Source organism: Marmota marmota, unplaced genomic scaffold, assembly GCF_001458135.2.
Source record: "Marmota marmota marmota unplaced genomic scaffold, marMar, whole genome shotgun sequence".
In the NCBI taxonomy this organism is placed as follows: domain Eukaryota; kingdom Metazoa; phylum Chordata; class Mammalia; order Rodentia; family Sciuridae; genus Marmota; species Marmota marmota.
In genome coordinates, this window is record NW_025999898.1 from 1,168,584 (window position 1) to 1,187,522 (window position 18,939).

General features: G+C 41.4%; 1 protein-coding gene across 6 annotated transcripts in view; it reads left to right on the forward strand.

Moving 5' to 3' along the window:
* The window catches only part of Osbp2 (oxysterol binding protein 2), a 178,277-nt gene that overhangs the window by 101,683 nt on the left and 57,655 nt on the right, over window positions 1–18,939 (forward strand). Inside the window, exon 1 of one of the 6 annotated variants that reach the window (XM_048798236.1) lies at window positions 1,154–1,433. The exons of the other annotated variants lie outside the window; for them this stretch is intronic. Within the exon in view, the coding sequence (XP_048654193.1) occupies window positions 1,355–1,433 (79 nt within the window). The 5' untranslated portion in view covers window positions 1,154–1,354. Of the gene's footprint in view, window positions 1–1,153; window positions 1,434–18,939 lie in introns of those variants that run through there. 6 annotated transcript variants of the gene reach the window in all.

Below are 18,939 nucleotides of genomic sequence, written 5' to 3' on the forward strand. Positions count from 1 at the left end.
TTTGATAAATCCCATTGACTTTGTTATGTGAGGTGGCAGTATAGGGAAGGGAATTATTAGGAATGGAGCAATGGCAAAACCCAGTCCTGGGGCTCAGATTACATAGTTCTGTGGGAAAGGCAAGACAAAATCCAGGCAGAGTGGTAGGAACCCTACAGTGCTCGGATTGCCTGGTAGCCGCTGTGTGTTTAAGCCAGGACATCAGGGTAGCAGAAGCAGAGAGAGGGAGGGAGGGGAAACAGACGGATGAGGTCATAACATCATGGATATATGGGGAGATGAAGAACACTGAGTGGGGGAGAAACATTGAACATTTCTAGGGCTGTTGTACTAAGCTTGGAACGCGGGCAGCCAGAGCGGGAGCAGGGTAATTTGCTGGGAGGATTTGTAGGAGTCCACACACGAGCAAGAAGCCTGGGGGCAGCAGTGGGGTGGTGAGGAATAACGTGATCCTGGCTGAATTAGGTGGTACAGCCCTCAAGATGTGCTGACCAAGTGAATGTGATTCCAAGAGGGGCCAAGGATGACTCCAAGGTTTCTGGCCTGAGCAACTGGGAAGATGGATGTCGCTGCCACTAGCTCAGGGCAAAGGATTGAAGCAAAAGTCCAGGATCACAGGGAGCTCAGATTTGGACAGTTTGTGATGCCCATCAGACATGGAGAAGTCCTGCAGGCAGCTGGCCAGGGGGCCTGTGTTCAGAGAGGTCTGAGCAGAGACAGATATCCCCATATAGCTTAGGGATATTAGCAGCCCTTAGGGAACCTGGTTCCCTGGGGCTCTGCCTGTTGCCATAGTCTTGGAAGGCGGCCAGGTGGCTGCAGGTGGCACTGGTTTATCAAACCATCAACCGTTGCAGCAGGTTAAAAGGTGACCAGATCCCAGAGGTCACCTCCGTTTCCTGGAATTATCGTTAGAACCCCATTTCCCACGTGCGCCTGGATCTCAAGGGCATACTTAATTCGAAAAAAAGCAAGCCAAGCGTGGTGCTGCAGGGGGCGGCACCTTCGCTCGAATTTTCGCGTTCAAGTGTGACGTCGAAATGGGAAGCCCGCCCTACACCCAGGGCTCTGCAAGCCCGCGGGGTCCCACGGGCAAACACGCTGCGTTCTCAGGGGAAGAGATCGGGGGAGGCAGTGCTGCCGCTCGCGTTTGGTTGGGCACCGGTGGCGCCGATAGAGTTAACGGGCTCATGCACCGGGCGGCAGTGGTGCATTGTGGTAACGCGGCGCTGGGACCCGCGAGTGCCCGCCGCCTCCGCCAGGCGGCCCGCCGAGCTGAGCGCGCGTCAGTGCGAGCCCCCGGGGCCCGGCGCCATGTAGCGACCGGCCACTCGGAGGCCACCCCGCCGCGGGGATGAAAGGACGCGGCTGCTGGGAAACGGCCTCCGTGCGCTCCTTCTGCAGCTCTGGCTGCCTGAATAAATTTAAGAAGGGTTAGTGCTGCCCGGCTTCGGCCGGGCTCCCCGCTCACACACGCACGCCCCGCGCCAGGCTTTGCTGCATGATCAATCCACGCTAGCCTCTGATGTCACTCCCTCGCAGAGTGGGGAGCGCGGGGAACCTCGGGGAACCCGTCACCCCGCACTCAGCCAGGATGCGCTCCGCACTGGCTTCACGCGCGGCGCATTTTGGAAAAGGGATTTTGTGCTGTTCGATTAACCTCAGCAAAAAGGAAACGAAATACAATCCAGATCTTTCTGGAAAGAGGGGGAAGGAGCGGTCGTGCTTAGCCCATCCACCTACCTTTTCTTCTTTAGTCTGATACCCGCATTCCCCTAGGGCCTCATGGCACTGGGGCGCCGTCAGAAGTGCGGCTTTGCCCAGAAGGACCTTTTCCTGGAGCTTCTTAGGTGTTGGCTTTGCTTACTGCATGACCCTCCGTGGCGGCTGTCTGGGTTTGAGGAAGGGCCAACCCTGAGGATGCTTCCCCATCCCATGGATAACTGCCCAAGAGCCCTTTCTTAGCGTTAAGAGGTTAACAGCTGTCTTAAGGTAAAGCCTTGCAGACTCTTACCTGCAATTCATGATGCTTGAAACCTTCTTTATTGGAGATTTTGGCGTGAGTGAAACTTGCTGTGTTTACTTTGGTGAGCATTTCTGCTATAATTTGAATCTGTAGGGAAAATTAGGATTCTTTAACCCTGTGAATCTTTCAGACATAGAGGCAGTTAATTTTACTTAAGAGTTTATTAAAAACAGACCTTTCAGAAATTAACATCCTCTGATCTGTAATAACCCTTGTAATTAACTTTGCTTGCTGACTGGCCTGGCTAATGACTTCATAAGACCCTTGCCATTTCTAGACTTCATTTGTCAAAGTTAGAAACTCCAAACCTCAGCCCAAGGACTCCTGGGGAATCACATTTCACCATATATTTTCCTGAAAACAGACTCTTAGGTTGTTTGCAATTGTTAATATTTGAAATTTATTTTATTAGGAGCTGATATGATGGCCTCATCTAAAAAAATCCTTTGAAGAAACTTGCAAGTGAATTTTGTGTATATATTTTGGCTTTAGAGGATTAGTCTTCTCATTTTTATTTTGGATAGAGAGTCATTTTTAAAGCAGTTGTGTTCTTTCTGCAAAGTTAAAATGATGATTCTGTTATCAATTTAGATGGATTCATTCAGAAGGTAAATTTTGGCATTAGTAAAAAAAAATTATCAGTTGGATTTTTTATTCTTCCATTGGCCTGCCTGATGATTTTCTTCATTTCCATTCATTATCTGGTAGATTTGATGCTAACAGGAGTATTGAACTAATGCTTTCTGCTTGATTGTGGTAAGAATGCACACCTTTGTCTGGAAGCACAGGGGTTACCAGAGCATCTGTACTTGGAGAGCAGTAAATGTGGTCACCTTTTGCCAGGCCTTTCCAGAGCAGCCTTTCATCTTACCCCTCTTGTCTTTGTCTCTCCTTGCATTGTGGGTCTTTTGGGGATGAGGAGGCTCAGGAGGTTGTGTATTGAAGGCACAGTGCTTAGCAGGGCTGGAGCAGACCAACACTATAGCCAGAACTCCAGTTCCCTGTGAGTGAAGGTGGGGTCTAGAAGGGCCAGAAAAAAGTTTAAGACAAACTGGCAATCTCCCAGTTTTTAAGTGTTGGCTTTGCTGGCTAACGGGAGAGGTATGAAGGTTAGTGATCAGCTTTTGGGAGTGGGAGCCTCCTTGCCTCTCTCACCACTTTATGGGTACGGGGACCCTCATCCCCAGCATGCAGACAGGGAGAGTCTGGCATTCTCTTTTCAGACACGTTAAAGGGTATTGAGATGAGGGGTTACTCTGACACATTCTTCCTCAGGAATTTGGGTTCCAGTGAAATCGTGTTATGTACCTGAGCTCATTTTTGTGCTAGTTGAAGGGGGCGCTGACCTTGATGCCTGCCTTTGAGGCCAGGAGTGGAAGTCCAGGTGGTGACCATTTCAGTGATAGGAACATGTCTGGCTTTTGAAGGCCCATCCCATGGACCATGGGCTCTTGGCTCAGGGACATTATGGGACCTCCAAAGTCTTTCCCTCCTTCAAGGTTGGAGGATCCTAAAAATGGAGAATAGATTTCACCCATTCTATAATGTACCTCTTCCTGGTCCCCAACACTTGGCATTTTTGAAGGAGATGGCACCAGCTGAATGTTGGAATAAGAGTGAAAGATGGGAAGGTAGAGGATGGGATGGGTAGATTCTCAGGAGGATTGAGGCAGTTCTTAGGGCCTTGTTGTAAGTAAGAATTAGGAGAGGGGTCCCATTGGTAGGATAAATCAGAAAGGACAGATGAGCTGTGATGCCCAGGCCTGTTGAAATGGCAGATGTTAAACCTTGGGGAGGTGGGAAATGCAGGGAGGACACAGCCTCTGCCAGCTCTTGAGGTGGCATGAAGTTTATGGAGAAAGGCTTCACCATAGCATTGGCCCCATTAAAGTCCTCCCCATTAAAGTTCCTCAGTGTGATCCACGGAAGCAGGACCTTCTGTCATAGATATGTCACGTGGTATAGTGTTTTTCTGCTTGCCTTTAGCATGAGGCGGTGAAATTAGTGAACCTATTAATTAGTTAATATGTATGAAAGCCCCTGGCTCATTCCTGACACGTGGTAGTTGCTCATGATAATTAATATTTTTGGGTGACTTCAATGTATGCATGTGCATTATTTTACAAACAGACCTGTTGGAGCAATATTTTACTGTTATCATTTGCACAAAGGCCAAGAAGGACAGTTTTAAGAAGCCCTTGATACGCAGTAAGTGTGCAGTGAGAGACTTATTGGCTATGTCTTTGAACAGATTGGGAAATTGAGGCTCAAGGAGGAGAGTTGACTCTCTAAAATCACACAGGCAGAAGTGGGACCAGCAACTGTATGCCCAGAACTTACCTTATGTTGGTTGAATGGTCAAGGTAGAGGAAATTCATCAGGAAAGGCTGTGGACTGGGAATCTGCTGTACCTTCAAGGCTCCTGGCCTGGGTGGAGGCCTCAGTGCGGTGGGGCTGGGGGCTCACTTTCTGGGGCAGAACCTTGGAATCTGGGAAACATAGATGTGGTGATTTGAGAGAATTTCTTGTTACTTGATAGACGATAAATGCCAGGAGTAAGTTTGAAATGTTTTGATGCTTTTGAGCAGAGCAAAGAATAGTAAGTGATAAAAGAAAACAGATTTTGTCCTTTCTTTTTAGAAAAAAAAATCTGTATCTCTTAGTCATTCACTCTATTCCAAAAGCTATGTGGAGCACACAATGTACACAGCTAGGTGATAGGAATCCAATCCAGAGGTTCTGGAGTACCAGAGTCCATTTTTCCTTGTCCCCAGGCCAGCCTTCTTAAAACCCTCCACACTGGCCTGTGCATGACCCTGGTGGCCATGCTTGGAACCCAGGAGGTACAGGTCATTCCAAGTAGAGAAGATTTGAGAATATTCAGAGCAGGATACATACAAGAGCTAAGGAAAGATGCCATCAATGGAAAGTGAGATGAGGGGTGGGCAGGGAGCCCACTATGGAAGGCCTTCTGTGGGCAGGTAATTAAAGGGTGAATAAGGGTCCCAGGTAGGGAGAGCAGAGGAAAGGTGCTGAGGAGAGCCTTACACTTGTGTGCATGTGTCACTGTGTCGGGGTGGGCTAACAGGCAGGGAAAGCAGAAAGCTCCAGGCAGGAGGAGGTTGGGAAAGATGGGCAGAGCCTCTTCCCCCAACCCCGGTACTCTGGATTGGCCATGGGAAGCTGCCTCACCTTGACTCACAGGCTTTTTGTCTGTGGCAACTCTGAGCCCTGGGTGACAGGTGGACCATTGCATTGGATTGTGAGGCCTTGGAAAGAAAAGAGGGTCTCAATCAGAAGTATAGCAGGAACAAGAATGGAGTACCATTCATGTGCACCTGTGCCTGCTCCATGCAGCCACAAAGTGCCCTGTTAGCAAGGTATTGACAGTATGGTGGTGATGAAGTTGTGACTGGGATCAGGCTGCCACAATCCTGCAACCAGATTTCTTTGCCATCAGTGGTCCTAAGGAGCCTGGGGAGGTGAGAAGCTTGTTCATTTGGCCTTCACAAGTTGGTGTGCAGACAGATTTCTCAAAGCCCTTTTCTTCTGCTTATCCTAAAATTGTTGTAGTATACTGATTTGTCAGAATACTCTTTTCCTTCATTTTCTGTATGTGTGTTATAATGAAAAAAAATCTATAGTATCTGTTTTGATTGACTCCACCTAAGGTTATACAGTCTACAACCTGTTCAATCATATGCAACAGGCCTGTTAATATAAACATTTATCAGGAATGATGTTTGGCTCTGAGGATATCCCAGTGACCTCTGTTGCCTCTAGAAAAATTGCTGCTCAGGTGCCAAGTCCAGGTAGTTGACAATGTAGGGGCTTTACCACAGGCCAAAGTGGGATTAGGGCTCAGAAGTGCCCTGGAAGGCTGAGTGGGGAGGCTTCAGAATAGTCAATGAAATAGGGGAGAGGATCCTCTAAGTCACTGTGGAGAAAGGAGCAGCCTGTCTGGCTGCATGGAACTGAGCTTGAATGCAGAAGCCCCTCCTGACTGGGACTGGTCAATGGGCATCTTTTCTCTGACCTCATGACAGTGTCCTATGGTACTGTGGACGGCACCCACTATGGACATGATTCATTCTCTGATGCCTGGGTTTCCTGTAAAGTGCCAGTCGATCAGACCAGCAACAACAGCTGATAAAATAGATGAGCAATGTGAATAAAGATGAAGTCTGTACTTCAGGCTGCCAAAGATAAATTTCCTTTTATGTCCTGTTTCCTTCTGACGTGTGTGTTGAATAATGACTCCTGACGCACATTTTCAAAAATAGTAGCTATTCGTGCTGTATGGCGTGTCAAGGCAGAAGTTTACAGACTTGGGGCACAGAACCACACTTGCACAGTGCCCTTGGGCTGCCCATTGCATCCTGGCCTGGAGTACCCAGCATCCTATAGCATAGGTGGAAGCTGGTTAGAGGACAGATGCTTTCGTTGGGAGGTTAGAACAGATAGCTGATCTCTCCACTGGGTACATGCCTGCATCCAGGATAGTTTTACATGGTAGTTTTACATAAGAAGCAGCAGGATTCATATGGGATTGCTCCTGAGGCATGACTCTTAATTTGCTAACCATTTGGTAACTGCTTAACTGTCTGGAAATCTCCAAGCCTGTGCCCACTCCTCCCTTTCCCCTCTGTATTCTGTTCATTCATTATTTTTAAGGCCTACTTACTATTTGCTTATTTTTTTTTAATGCAGTACCAGGGATTGAACCCAGTGCCTCACACATGCTAGGCAAGCGCTGTACCACTGAGCCACAACCCTGGCCCAGCCTACTTACTATTAAGGCAATGATCCCAGGTGTTTAAGATCAGGGTGTTTCTGTAACCTCATTTTCCCTCATGTCACTATTGTTAGGTTGTCTTTTTGGACAGTATTTTTCCTTTATGTGAACATCTTTTTGCATCATTGAGATAGCAAACTTTCAACATGGTTTTATATCCTAAGCACTTTCCCTTGTGATTATAGGCTGAAAACTTACCATTGGATGGCTGTGGGATGTGTTTTCCTTCTGTTAGACATTTTAAGTTCTTTCCAGATTGTCACTGCAGCCAAACTGCTGCCTGAGCATCTTTGGCATGCAAAAATTTTCATTTGTATTTCTTTCTGGGACAGATTCCCAAGAGTGCCATTGCTGAATCAAAGGATGTGAATGCTTCCCTCTAGTACCCTATTTCCTCCACAAGAGGAAAGAGCAGAGGAAAGGTGCTGAGGAGAGTGTCCTGGTTCATGATGCTTGGAGCTGGATGTGAACAACAACTTCTCTAAGCCCCCCTATTTTTGACTCTTAGTGTTCTGAGAGGGTATTCTTTGACCAGGCACAAAATTCTTCCTTAATATATTGACTAACAAAAAAGTATGAATTACACTGAGGTTATATGTCTCAGTGCTAGAGCACTTGCCTAGCATGTGGAAGGCCCTGAGTTCCACCCAATCAAAACAAAAAGGATAACTTGTCCCTACTGGTTCAGTTATTTGTGGTGGCCCTCCCTGGCCTGTCAGCTGCATTTTCTTCTGCCTTTGTCTTGAAACCCAAAGGGAAACATTAGAAATGGAGATGGTTTATGTCATGCATGGCCAGAACCCAAGCCAAACAGGACATCTTATAATCTTGGCATTCATCCACTGTCCTTGGTAGTTGGGATTCAGAAAAGTGGTCCCTGGAACTGTCATTCCCTAGCAAGACCTGCTGTATAACTTGTGGAGTCCCATGCCAAATGGAAATAGAGGGCCCCTTGCAAAATTTATTAAGCATTTTAAAACAGTAGTAGTCACATATTAACCCAAACACCAGGAGGCCCTTCTGAGTGCAGGCCCTATGTGACTGCTCAAGTCTCATGTCCATGTCCTGCCAGCAATTAGAATGCTCTGCTGGGCTCTAAAGGTCAGCACTACAGGAAAACCCTTGATCCATGTTACCAGCTCCCTCCCAGGTATCCTCAGTCCTAGAGTTATTTGTTTCCCCCCATAGCCATCTCTGTGCCTGCTTTGATGTCACCCTGTACCCTCACAGCTCTTGCTGGTGGCGATTTGTTCCTTCTGCTCATCTTTGTCTATTTTGGCCAAGCAGAACAGGTGGCCAGAAGCATCTTACTCTTCTAGGACATTTGTGCATTTTTTCCATTAGGAGCTTTCACGGGGCTCTGCCCACTATTCTCCTACCTTCCTTCTCCCAATCTCTCTTCCCTTGCCTGGGGCTAGGAGGAGATGCTGCTTGTACTTTGAGGAGCTGGTAATTAATCCAAATGGCTGCAAATAACTGCCATTAATGGTCAGAACAGTTGGCTGTTTGGACTTGTGCTTAATTGGAAATGTCAGGCCTTCTCCCTAATCTCAGTCACCAGGTTCTTCCATACAGTAAAGGATCCAGTAGAGGCATTAATGAGGGGTCTCTGAAATATAAAACCCAACCTCAGGGTGAATAGGTTTCCATGGAAGGAAGGGGCACTGGGTAGTGGTATTCTAAAAAGAGGCTGGGGCTGATTGCCCAGCTGGTCACAGCTGTATTTCTGGAGTGTTTTCTGTGAATTGTGTAGAGTTTGAAGCTTTCGTAAAAGACTTTTGGCTTGATATAGCTCTACTCTCGTGGGAAATGTGGCCTCACATTCATGCATTTTTCCACACATTTTTCAAGTTTGAATCAGGGAGGTGTTAGTGTGCAAATTCTCACATTGAGTTGAGAAGGGTTCAGTTACCCACACAAATGAAAATCATGTAGTTACAAAAGCATATACTGTCTCCATCAGATGAGAACTCGAGATGATTTACCTAATTCCTATGGCACAGATGAGGAAACTGTGGCCTAAAAACACAGTTGTACAGTTCAGAAGCCATGAACCAGCCCAGGGTAGAGATCTGAGTACACTCTCTTAAATCATTGCTATTTGGCTAAGATAATTTTTTTTAATATTTATTTTTTAAGTGTAGATGGACACAACACAATGCCTTTATTTTTTTAGGTGATGCTGAGGATCCAACCTGGGTCCCGCCCATGCTAGGCGAGTGCTCTACCGCTGAGCCACAATCCCAGCCCCTGGCTAAGATAATTTTTGACTGATCAATAAGATAATATGTGCCCATTGTAGGAAATTCAGTAGAAAAAAACACTTAAAGAAATTAAAATAATAATAATAATAATATAATATTATAATAATTATAATTCTTACACAGAGAAAACACGTATTGTGGATCTACACTATTCACCTACATGTGATCAATCTTTGCCAACCTCTTCTCCGTCACTGTGAACCCTAGCTGGTTTGAGGTTCCCTCTCCCCTCATTTTGCAGATGTGGGAACTGAGATGAGGAAACAGAATTTGCCTGGTTATACAGCCATAGTAAATGGACTCAAACTCCCCTGCTAGTTTCAACATACCCACAGCAGGATTTGATAGAATTTGAAGTTGTGTCAAGAGTTGTAAATGGTACCTTGTTATTGAATGGGCATATCTTTGCTTTTACATAGGGTGATTGTTTTTTCATCTATTTATTTGCCTCTTGCGGGTTGGTGACTCCATTATCATGTGTTAGTTTCATCTGGTATTAAAACTGAAACTTGCATATGTGATGATTATAACTGGGATGTATGTTTTCTGTAGTAGGACCAGTATTTCCTTATTAGTGTATTTTTTCCAACACTTCATTATGAAAATTTTCAAGCATAGAGAAAAGTTGAAAGGATTGTACCAATATATCTACCACCTGTATTTTACCATGAATATTTTATTGCATTTATTTTCTATTTATCCATCTGTATGTCCCTCTATCCATCAGTCCATCTTATTTTTAAGTGCTTTTCACAGTAAATTGTAGCTATCAGTACATTTCATCCCCCCAAAAAAATCACTTCAGTATGTCATTAACCAGAGTTCAACACGTATTTACTTTTTTAAAGTAAAATATTCATATCATGGATGGCACTGATATATGCATTATTTTTTTGTACTGGGGATTGAACCCCCAGAGATGCTTACCCACTGAACTACATTTTATTTTATCTTTTATTTTGAGACAGGGTCTCACTAAGTTGCTGAGGCTAGCCTCAAACTTAGGAGCCTTCTGCCCCAGCTTCCCAAGTGGCTGGAATGATAGCCATGTGACACTGTAGAGCTTCAGTTATTTGAGTTCTGACAAGTGTAACCCACACCCTGTCAAAATAAAGGACTTGTCTGTCATTCCAGAGTTTTCTCAAGGCAGACCCTGACATTCCTGCTTTCTGACTTGTTTCATCATGGATTCTTTTTACTAGTCTAGAAGTTCACATAAATGGAATCATGCAGTATGTTATCTTTTATGCAAGGTCCCTTTTACTTAGCATAATGTTTTTGAGGTTCATCCATGTTGTTGTAAATATATGTCTCTTTTAAAACATTGTTTTAGTTGTAGATGGACACAATACCTTTATTTTATTTATTTATTTTTATGTGGTGCTGAGGTTTGAACTCGGTGCCTCACATGTGCTAGGCAAGAGCTCTGCCACTGAGCCACAATCCCAGCCCAAATATGTCTCTTAATGTTCAGCTTTTCATTGTTTGAATATACCTTAGTTTATCCATGCTCCTGTTGATGGCCACCTGTGTCCAATTTAGGGCTATTAACAGATAAAGCCTCCCCGTTTGTCTTTGCACCTTTGCGGAAAGTCAGTTGAATGTAAAAATAAGAGATTGTTTCTGATTTCCAATTTTCTTCCATTAATCTACATGTCTATCCTTATACCATTATCACACTGTCAATAGATGCTCTTGATTTTAATGTAGTTGAATTTATCAGTTTTTATGAATAGTACTTTATGTTTCTGCCTGGAGATCATGTAGATATTTTCCTATATTTTCTCCTAAAATGGTTTGAAGTTTCACACTGAAGTCTTTAATACATCCAGACTTGATTTCTACACAGGACGTGAAATATATAACTTTACTTTTCTTCATGTGGTCAGCCAGGTGGACAAGCACTGGTTAGCTCTTTCCCCTACTGATCTGTTCTACCACTCAAGGAATCAGTGACTTTCAAAGGTCCACATATGCTTAGGTCTGTTTGGAGATCTCTCTCTCTCTCTCTTTCTCTTGTTTCACAGGTCAGTTTTTCCCCTGTACCAGTGCCACACTCTCTTAAGTAGTATTTTATATAGTGGACATCTTATAGGTCTTAGTTTATTAAGATGTTATTATATTGATTCCCATTTATAAATGGGAAAACAGAGACTAGAGAGGTTATGTGCCAAGCCATACTACTGATGACTGGCAGAGCCATGTTTGTTTGAACTTGACCAGTTAGACTAGCAAGCCATACTCTTAGTTTCTGAACTCAGCTTCCCTCAATAAGACATACAAAGCTAGTCCTCCAGCCAACTTCCCCCTTCCCTTTCTTTGCCTGGTAAAGAAAAGGTAAATAAATTTTATTCACATCCTCCTGAATAAAACCAGGTTCATATGAGGTTTTAACCCTCTCTCACTGCCAAACTTGAGATAGTTCAGGGAAAGTTTTTCAAAGATATTACCACCGGGTTTATGTCTTTGGGGAACCTTCTAGGTAAATATGCAGGCATGGTCAAGAAAAGAGCTATCTTACCAGGAATGGTGGCAGATGCTTGTAATCCCAGTGATTTAGGAGGCTGAAGCAGGAGGATCACAACCTCAGCAACTTAGTGAGACCCTATATAAAATAAAAAATAAAGAGGACTGGGGATTGAGCTTAGTGGTAAAATGCCCCTGGGTTCAATCTCCAGTGCCATAAAAAAAAATTAGAGAGCTGTTTAGGAGCAGGTGTTTAGTAGCAGGGCCGCAGACAGAGCAGACAGCTTGGACAAGAGAGACTTCTGAAGCTGCAAGAGGTGAAAATAACTGGAGTTCTAGGTTGATGTTGTCAGAAAGAATGAGGCATGGGGTCTCAGTGATCTTTAGGGACTGTAACCTGTGTCCTCAGCACTATACAGAGTAGCTGGCACACAACTGGTTCTCAGTCAACACTTGTTAATTGAGTGAATGTGATTGAAGAACTAATTTAACAGATTAAAAATTCTAAATTGAATTTTGTTTGAAAACTGACATCAGTTTATAATTTTGAGTAGTGTACTGTGCTGGAGACCAGAAGACAGTTCTTACCCAGGAACCAGTGTAAATAGTTTGACCTTAGCCCTGATGGACTTGGCTTTCTAATCCATTCCATTGAGGGCATGTAAGTATGGGTATTTGTGCCTATGCAGTGGTGCCGAAGCATGGAAAACCACTTGGGCTCCTGTTGCAAGAAACTCCCTTGGTCCCGATGAGAAGGAAGTGGATCATACCATCCAGCAGTGCTGTGGGCTGGTTTATAGGTACAGCTCATAGCTTCCAAGAACCTATATTTATAAAACATAAATTGCTGTAGAAGAAAAATTCTTCCACTTTCTCGTTAGTGCCAGCTCAGAAGGAACAGAGTACCTATCATTCCAAATAGCATGTCCTAGAATCTGGGTCACTTCTACAATCCCCCGAGCATGTGTGGCTCTGAGCCCTGCCCTCCTTTGCCAGCTGCTCACTCACATCATTGTGAGACTGAGATTGTGATGTGGTTCCAGAGAGGGTCAGAATGGAAGTGAAGCCCAGGGCATGACAGAAGCAGTGCAATCCACAGGAGGAGGCAGGACCTGAAGTCAGTTATAGGGCTAACCTTGACCTAGCACCAACGTCATCCTGATTCCTTTTTATAGCCCTCAAGTCTGCCCTTTTGCACATTGATTGGGCAATTGAACCATCTTTAGAATACCATGAGTCAAGTTTTTCACAGCTCATGTATGCTTTGTGAAATAGAATTATCACTGATATCTTTAGTGAGGACTTTCTATGTTTCAGACATGGTGCTGTGCTCTTTTAATTTCTTTTCAGTCCTGGTAAATATTTTTACTACTCTAATTTTAGAAAGGAGAAAATGACACAGTGAAATTAAGTCACTTGGTAAAGATAGTAAATTGTAGAGGCCACCATCCCTCACATGTGGCACCAAGATGTTCAGTTTGGAAAGTCCCAGCAGCATCTTCATACAAATATAGAGCACTTGGTTGTGGCATGAAGACACTGAAGTGTTAATTGTTCCTGTCTTCCAACTTATATCCCAGTGTTTTGGGTCTTTAAGGGCATAACACTAAATTGTCTGAGGGTAAGAACCAGGTCTAACTCAAGTCTATGAAATAATTGGAAAACATAGGAAAATATGAAGATATAAAAATACATAAACCTACAAACATACAAACATATATCTTTGTGTACTTTCTTATATTTCTTTTCCCGTTCCATTGACTAAAACCTCCAATACAATGTTAAATAGATGGTAAGAGCAGAAATCCTGATTCCCAGTCTTTGAGGGACATTCAGTCTGTGACTATTAAGCGTGATGTTTATATTGTAAATATTTTTATAGATCCCTTTTCCTAGTTTGCTGAGAGATTTTTATGTTAATAGATGTTGAGTTGGTTTTTTTTTTAAATTTTTTTAGTTGTAGGTGGACACAACACCTTTATTTTATTTATTCATACGTGGTGTTGAGGAACAAGTCCAGGGCCCCACACATGCCAGGCAAGTGCTCTACCACTGAACCACAACCCCAGCCCCTGGATGTTGAGTTTTGTCAAATGCTTTTTCTTCACCTGTTAAGATTATTATAATTTTTTCTTTTCTTTTTTTCCTGTCAGTGTGATTTTTATGTTTTGGACCCACCTTCATAGGTTTTTCTTATTCAGTAAGTCTACAGTAGGGATCGAAGATTTGGATTTCTAACAAGTTACCAGATGCTGCTGCTTCAGGGATTACACTTTGAGGATCACTTCACTAAAGAGATTGGAGGGAGATGGTGTGGAGGATGGTGAAAACAAGCAGGTTGGGCCCATACTTAGCTGGATCCCTTTCCAGATGTGCACGTTACACATCTGGAAAGCTCTAAAACTATTTCTTACCCATAAAATGGGATGGGTAATACGGTGAGGAGTAAGAGAGTTGACCTGCATAAATAACAGTAGTGTTTGGCACAAAGTAAATGTTAAATAGATGTCACCAATCTGTTCCTCTTTGTTGTATGGTGGTGGGAGGTTTTTTGTTTTTGTTTTTGTTTTTGTTTTTTTGAGATAATGAATGGAAAGCTCTTGCCACAGGCAAAGTGTTCCATACATGCCAGCTTGTCATTTTGTTTTTAGCAACTTTATTGAGATATAATTCACATACCATACAATTCACCCATTTAGAGTGTACACATTCCAGTATCTTTTACTGTGTTTATAGGGTTATGCAACCATCTTCACACTCAATTTTAGAACATTTTTATCCCTCATAAAAGAAGCCCTGTTAGCAGTCAGTCCCCATTTCTCCCATCCTCAACCCTAAGCAACCACTATTCTACTTTCTCTTGTCTTTATAGATTTGCCTATCTTGACTATTTCATTCAAATTTATAATATGCCACCTTTTGCGATTGGCTTATTTCAATTAGTGTAATGTTTTTATGGCTCATACATCCTGTAGCATATATCAGTTTTTTTATTCCTTTTTAATTGTAAAATAATATTTCATTGCATGGAGATACCACTTTTGGATTGTTCTCACTTTGGTGCCATGATAGAAAATGCTATCAGTATTTTATGTGCCTGTCTTTGGGGGTATGCTTTCATTCCTCTTGGGTAAATATCTAGAAGTGGGATTGCTGGATTAGATAAGAACTACCAAACTTCTCTCTAAAGTGACTGCCCCATTTTATATTGTCACCAGTGTGAGCATTGCAGGTTTTCTACATCCTTACCAACACTTATTTTCTGCCTTTTTTAAAAAATGGGCATCATAATGAGTGTGAAGTAGTAGTATCTCTGTGTGGTTTGCATTTCCCTAGTGCATAATGATGCCAAGCATATTTCATGTGCTTATTTATTATCTATATGTCTTCTTGGAGAAACATCTATTCAAATCCCACTTTTAAGTGAATTTCTTTCATTGATATTTGAATGTTAAACCAACATTCATTTTAGGAGAAAGCTCACTTAATCATGATGGTTTATGCTAGATTAAATTTGCCAATACTTTTCTGAGTGTTTTTGTTTGTGAGGAATATTGGTGTATAGCTTTCCATTTTTGTAATATCCTTGTCTGATTTTGGCCCTCGGTAGAATTTATATTATTTTTCTCCTTAAATATTTGGTATAATTTGTCAGCAAAGCCCATTGAGCCCCAAGTTTTCTTTGTTGTAATGTTTTAGACTATAAAATAAATTCTATTAGTAGACTGCCTAGGTTTGTGTGTGTGTGTGTGTGTGTGTGTGTGTGTGAGAGAGAGAGAGAGAGTTTTGGTATTTTTGTATTTCAAGGATTTGTTTATCAAAGTTATTGAGTTGTGGGCATAAAATTGTTCATGATATTTCCTTATTATCCTTTAAATGTCCACTCTTTCATTGCTGATGTTAGTAATTTGAGTCATACCATTTCTGTGCCTTAATCTGGCTCAAGGTTTATAGATTTTATTGGTATTTTCAAAAAATAAAAAATAAAATTTTGGCTTTATTGATTTTATATCTATTATATGTTCTTTTCAAACATATATACTACAGATACTTTTTTAAAGGCAAATTGATACACAATGGAATATTATACAGCCATAAAGAAGAAAGAAATTATGGCATTTGCCAGTAAATGGATGGAATCGAAGGCTATCATGCTAAATGAAATAAGCCAATCCCCAAAACCCAAAGACCAAATGTTTTCTCTGATATGTGGATGCTGACTCACAATCAGCTGTGGTGGGGGAGGGAGGAGTAGAGGTTCACTGGATTGGGACAGTGGAGAATGAGGGGAAGAGGGTCGGAATGGGAAGGGCAATCAGATATAACTTTCCTATGTTCATACATGAATACACGACCAGTCTAACTCTACATCATGTACAACCACAAGAATGGGAATTTATATTCCATGTATGTATGATATGTCAAAAATGCATTCTAATGTCACATATAACTAAAAAGAATAAATTTTTAAAAATTAAAAAAGGCAAATTGAAGTTGGGTATGGTGACACATGCCTATACTCTCAGCAACTCCAGAGGCTAAGGCAGAAGGATCACAAGTTTGAGGTCAGCCTCAGCAACTTAGTGAGATCCTGTCTCAAATGAAAAATATAGAGGCTGGGAAGGTAGCTTAGTGGTAGAGAGCCAGTTCAATCCCCAGTATGGCAAAAAATAAAGAAAATAAAAAGGGAAATTGAGTCATACTCTACATACTATTCTGCACCTTGATATTTTTCCACTCTTAGTTTTCTTTCATATCAATACACAAATGTTCTTTGGATTCTCTTTGACAGCTGCATAATCTGTTATATGTAAGTATCACAGTTTAAATAACCAGTCTCTCTTGGAGGGTATTTGGGATGTTTCCAGACATTTTGCTATTAAAAAGAGTACTGAAATGTACATTAATTTTACATCAATATTTAGTCATATGTAAGTCTGTATGTTTGTAGGATAAGTTACTAGAACTGTATCAGTAAATAGTCATCTATTTTTTTCCAGTTTTATCAGTGCATTATAGTTTTATATAATGATGGGATTTGTTGTTACATATTCATATATGCATACTACACAACAATATAATTTGGCCAATATCACTCCCCAGCACTACCCCCTCCTTCTCTGCCTTAGTTTTTATTTTAAATCAACTTTATTAAAGTATAATTTAAATACAACAAAACAAACTGCTTTTAACTGTACTTTTGAGTTATATAATATGTGTACATTTATACATATAACCAAAGTCATAAATAAGACATAGACATTCTTTTCATCCCAGAATGTTTCCTCCTGTCCCTTTGTAGTCAATTACCCCACACCTAGCCTCAGACAACTACTGATCTTTTTACACTTGTTTAGCTTGTTTTAGAACTTCATACAATAGATTCAAACAATTGCAATTTTTGATGTTCATCCAAGTTGTGTGGATATGTAACATGTAATTTGCTGGTTAGTTTTCCATAATGTGACTATACCATGATTACTCATTCATCAATTACTGGACATGTGTATTGTTTCCAATTAGGGTCTGTTATGAGCCATAAAGCTGCTATGAGCATTTAAAATGTATGCATTGGGGTCTTGATCTCCATAAGGTCCCCCCATTCACAGGTTTGTCCCCAATAAACCTTTGTTACTGTTTAAAAATAAATAAATAAAATGTATGCATTTTGTGGACATATATTTTTCTCTTAGGTTTACCTAGAAGTAGAATTGTAGGTCATATTCTTAGGGTATGTTTATAAGAAACATCTAACTGTTTTCCAAAGTGGTCATACCATTTTATATCCCTGCCAACAGTATGTGAGAGTTCAGTTGCCTCTTATCCTGTCAACACTTGCCATTGTTAGTCTTAGGTTTACTGCTTCCTGTGGCATGTGATGGTATCTCATTGTGATTTTAATTTTAATATTTCTAATTACTAATTGTGAGAGCCTCTGTTCTTGTACTGATTAGCCATTTGTTTGTCTGCTTTTGGAAACCAATTTTTCAAATATTCTGCATGTAGAGAGCGGTGTTTGCTTAATTACGAGTTTCTAGTTTTTTTGTTTTTGGTACCAGGGATTGAACCCAGGGGTGCTTAACCACTGAGTGACATCCCCAGCCCTTTTTGTTTATTTTATTTTGAGACAGAGTTCCCCTAAGTTGCTTAGGGCCTCACTGAATTGCTGTGGCTGGTTTTGAACTTGTGATCCTCCCATATCAGTCTCTTAAGTCCCTGGGATTACAGGTGGGCCCAGCTCTAGAATACTTTATATATTCTAAATACAAGATTTTTTTCTATAATATATGTTGAGAAACTTTTCTTCTCATCCACAATTTACCTTTTTGTTTTTTAATTATGTCATTCTAAGAACATGAGATTTTAATTTTGATGAAATGTACTTATCAGATATTTCTTTTCAGGTTAGTGATTTTTGTCTTCCAAGAAATTTATCCTACCACAAGATAGTTTTAACTTTTATATTTAGGTTTATGATAATTTTGAGCTTATTTTTATGTATGATATGAGGTAGTTGCCAAAGTTATTTTTTCCCCTATGGGTATATAGGTGTTTTAAGCCCCATTTTCAAAAAGTAAAGCTTTTCCTTCATTGACTTCTTGACACCTTTGTTGAAAATCCATTGATAATATATGTACAGGAATATTTATGAACTCTATTATGTTCTAGTACAAAACTATATTTATGCTAACACTACACTATCTTGATTATTATAGTAAGTCATACTTTCAGGTAATATAAATCCTCCAACTTTTTTATTATTTTCCAAAACTGTTTTTTTTTTATTTTTATTGTTGGTTGTTCAAAACATTACATAGTTCTTGACATATCATATTTCACACTTTGATTCAAGTGGGTTATGAACTCCCATTTTTACCCCGTATGCAGATTGCAGAATCACATCGGTTACACATCCACTGATTTACATATTGCCATACTAGTGTCTGTTGTATTCTGCTGCCTTTCCTATCCTCTACTATCCCCCCTTCCCTCCCCTCCCCTCCCCTCTTCTCTCTCTACCCCATCTACTGTAATTCATTTCTCCCCTTTGTTTTTTTTCCTTTTCCCCTCACTTCCTCTTGTATGTAATTTTGTATAACCCTGAGGGTCTCCTTCCATTTCCATGCAATTTCCCTTCTCTCTCCCTTTCCCTCCCACCTCTCATCCCTGTTTAATGTTAATCTTCTTCTCATGCTCTTCCTCCCTACTCTGTTCTTAGTTACTCTCCTTATATCAAAAAAGACATTTGGCATTTGTTTTTTAGGGATTGGCTAGCTTCACTTAGCATAATCTGCTCTAATGCCATCCATTTCCCTGCAAATTCTATGATTTTGTCATTTTTTAATGCAGAGTAATACTCCATTGTGTATAAATGCCACATTTTTTTT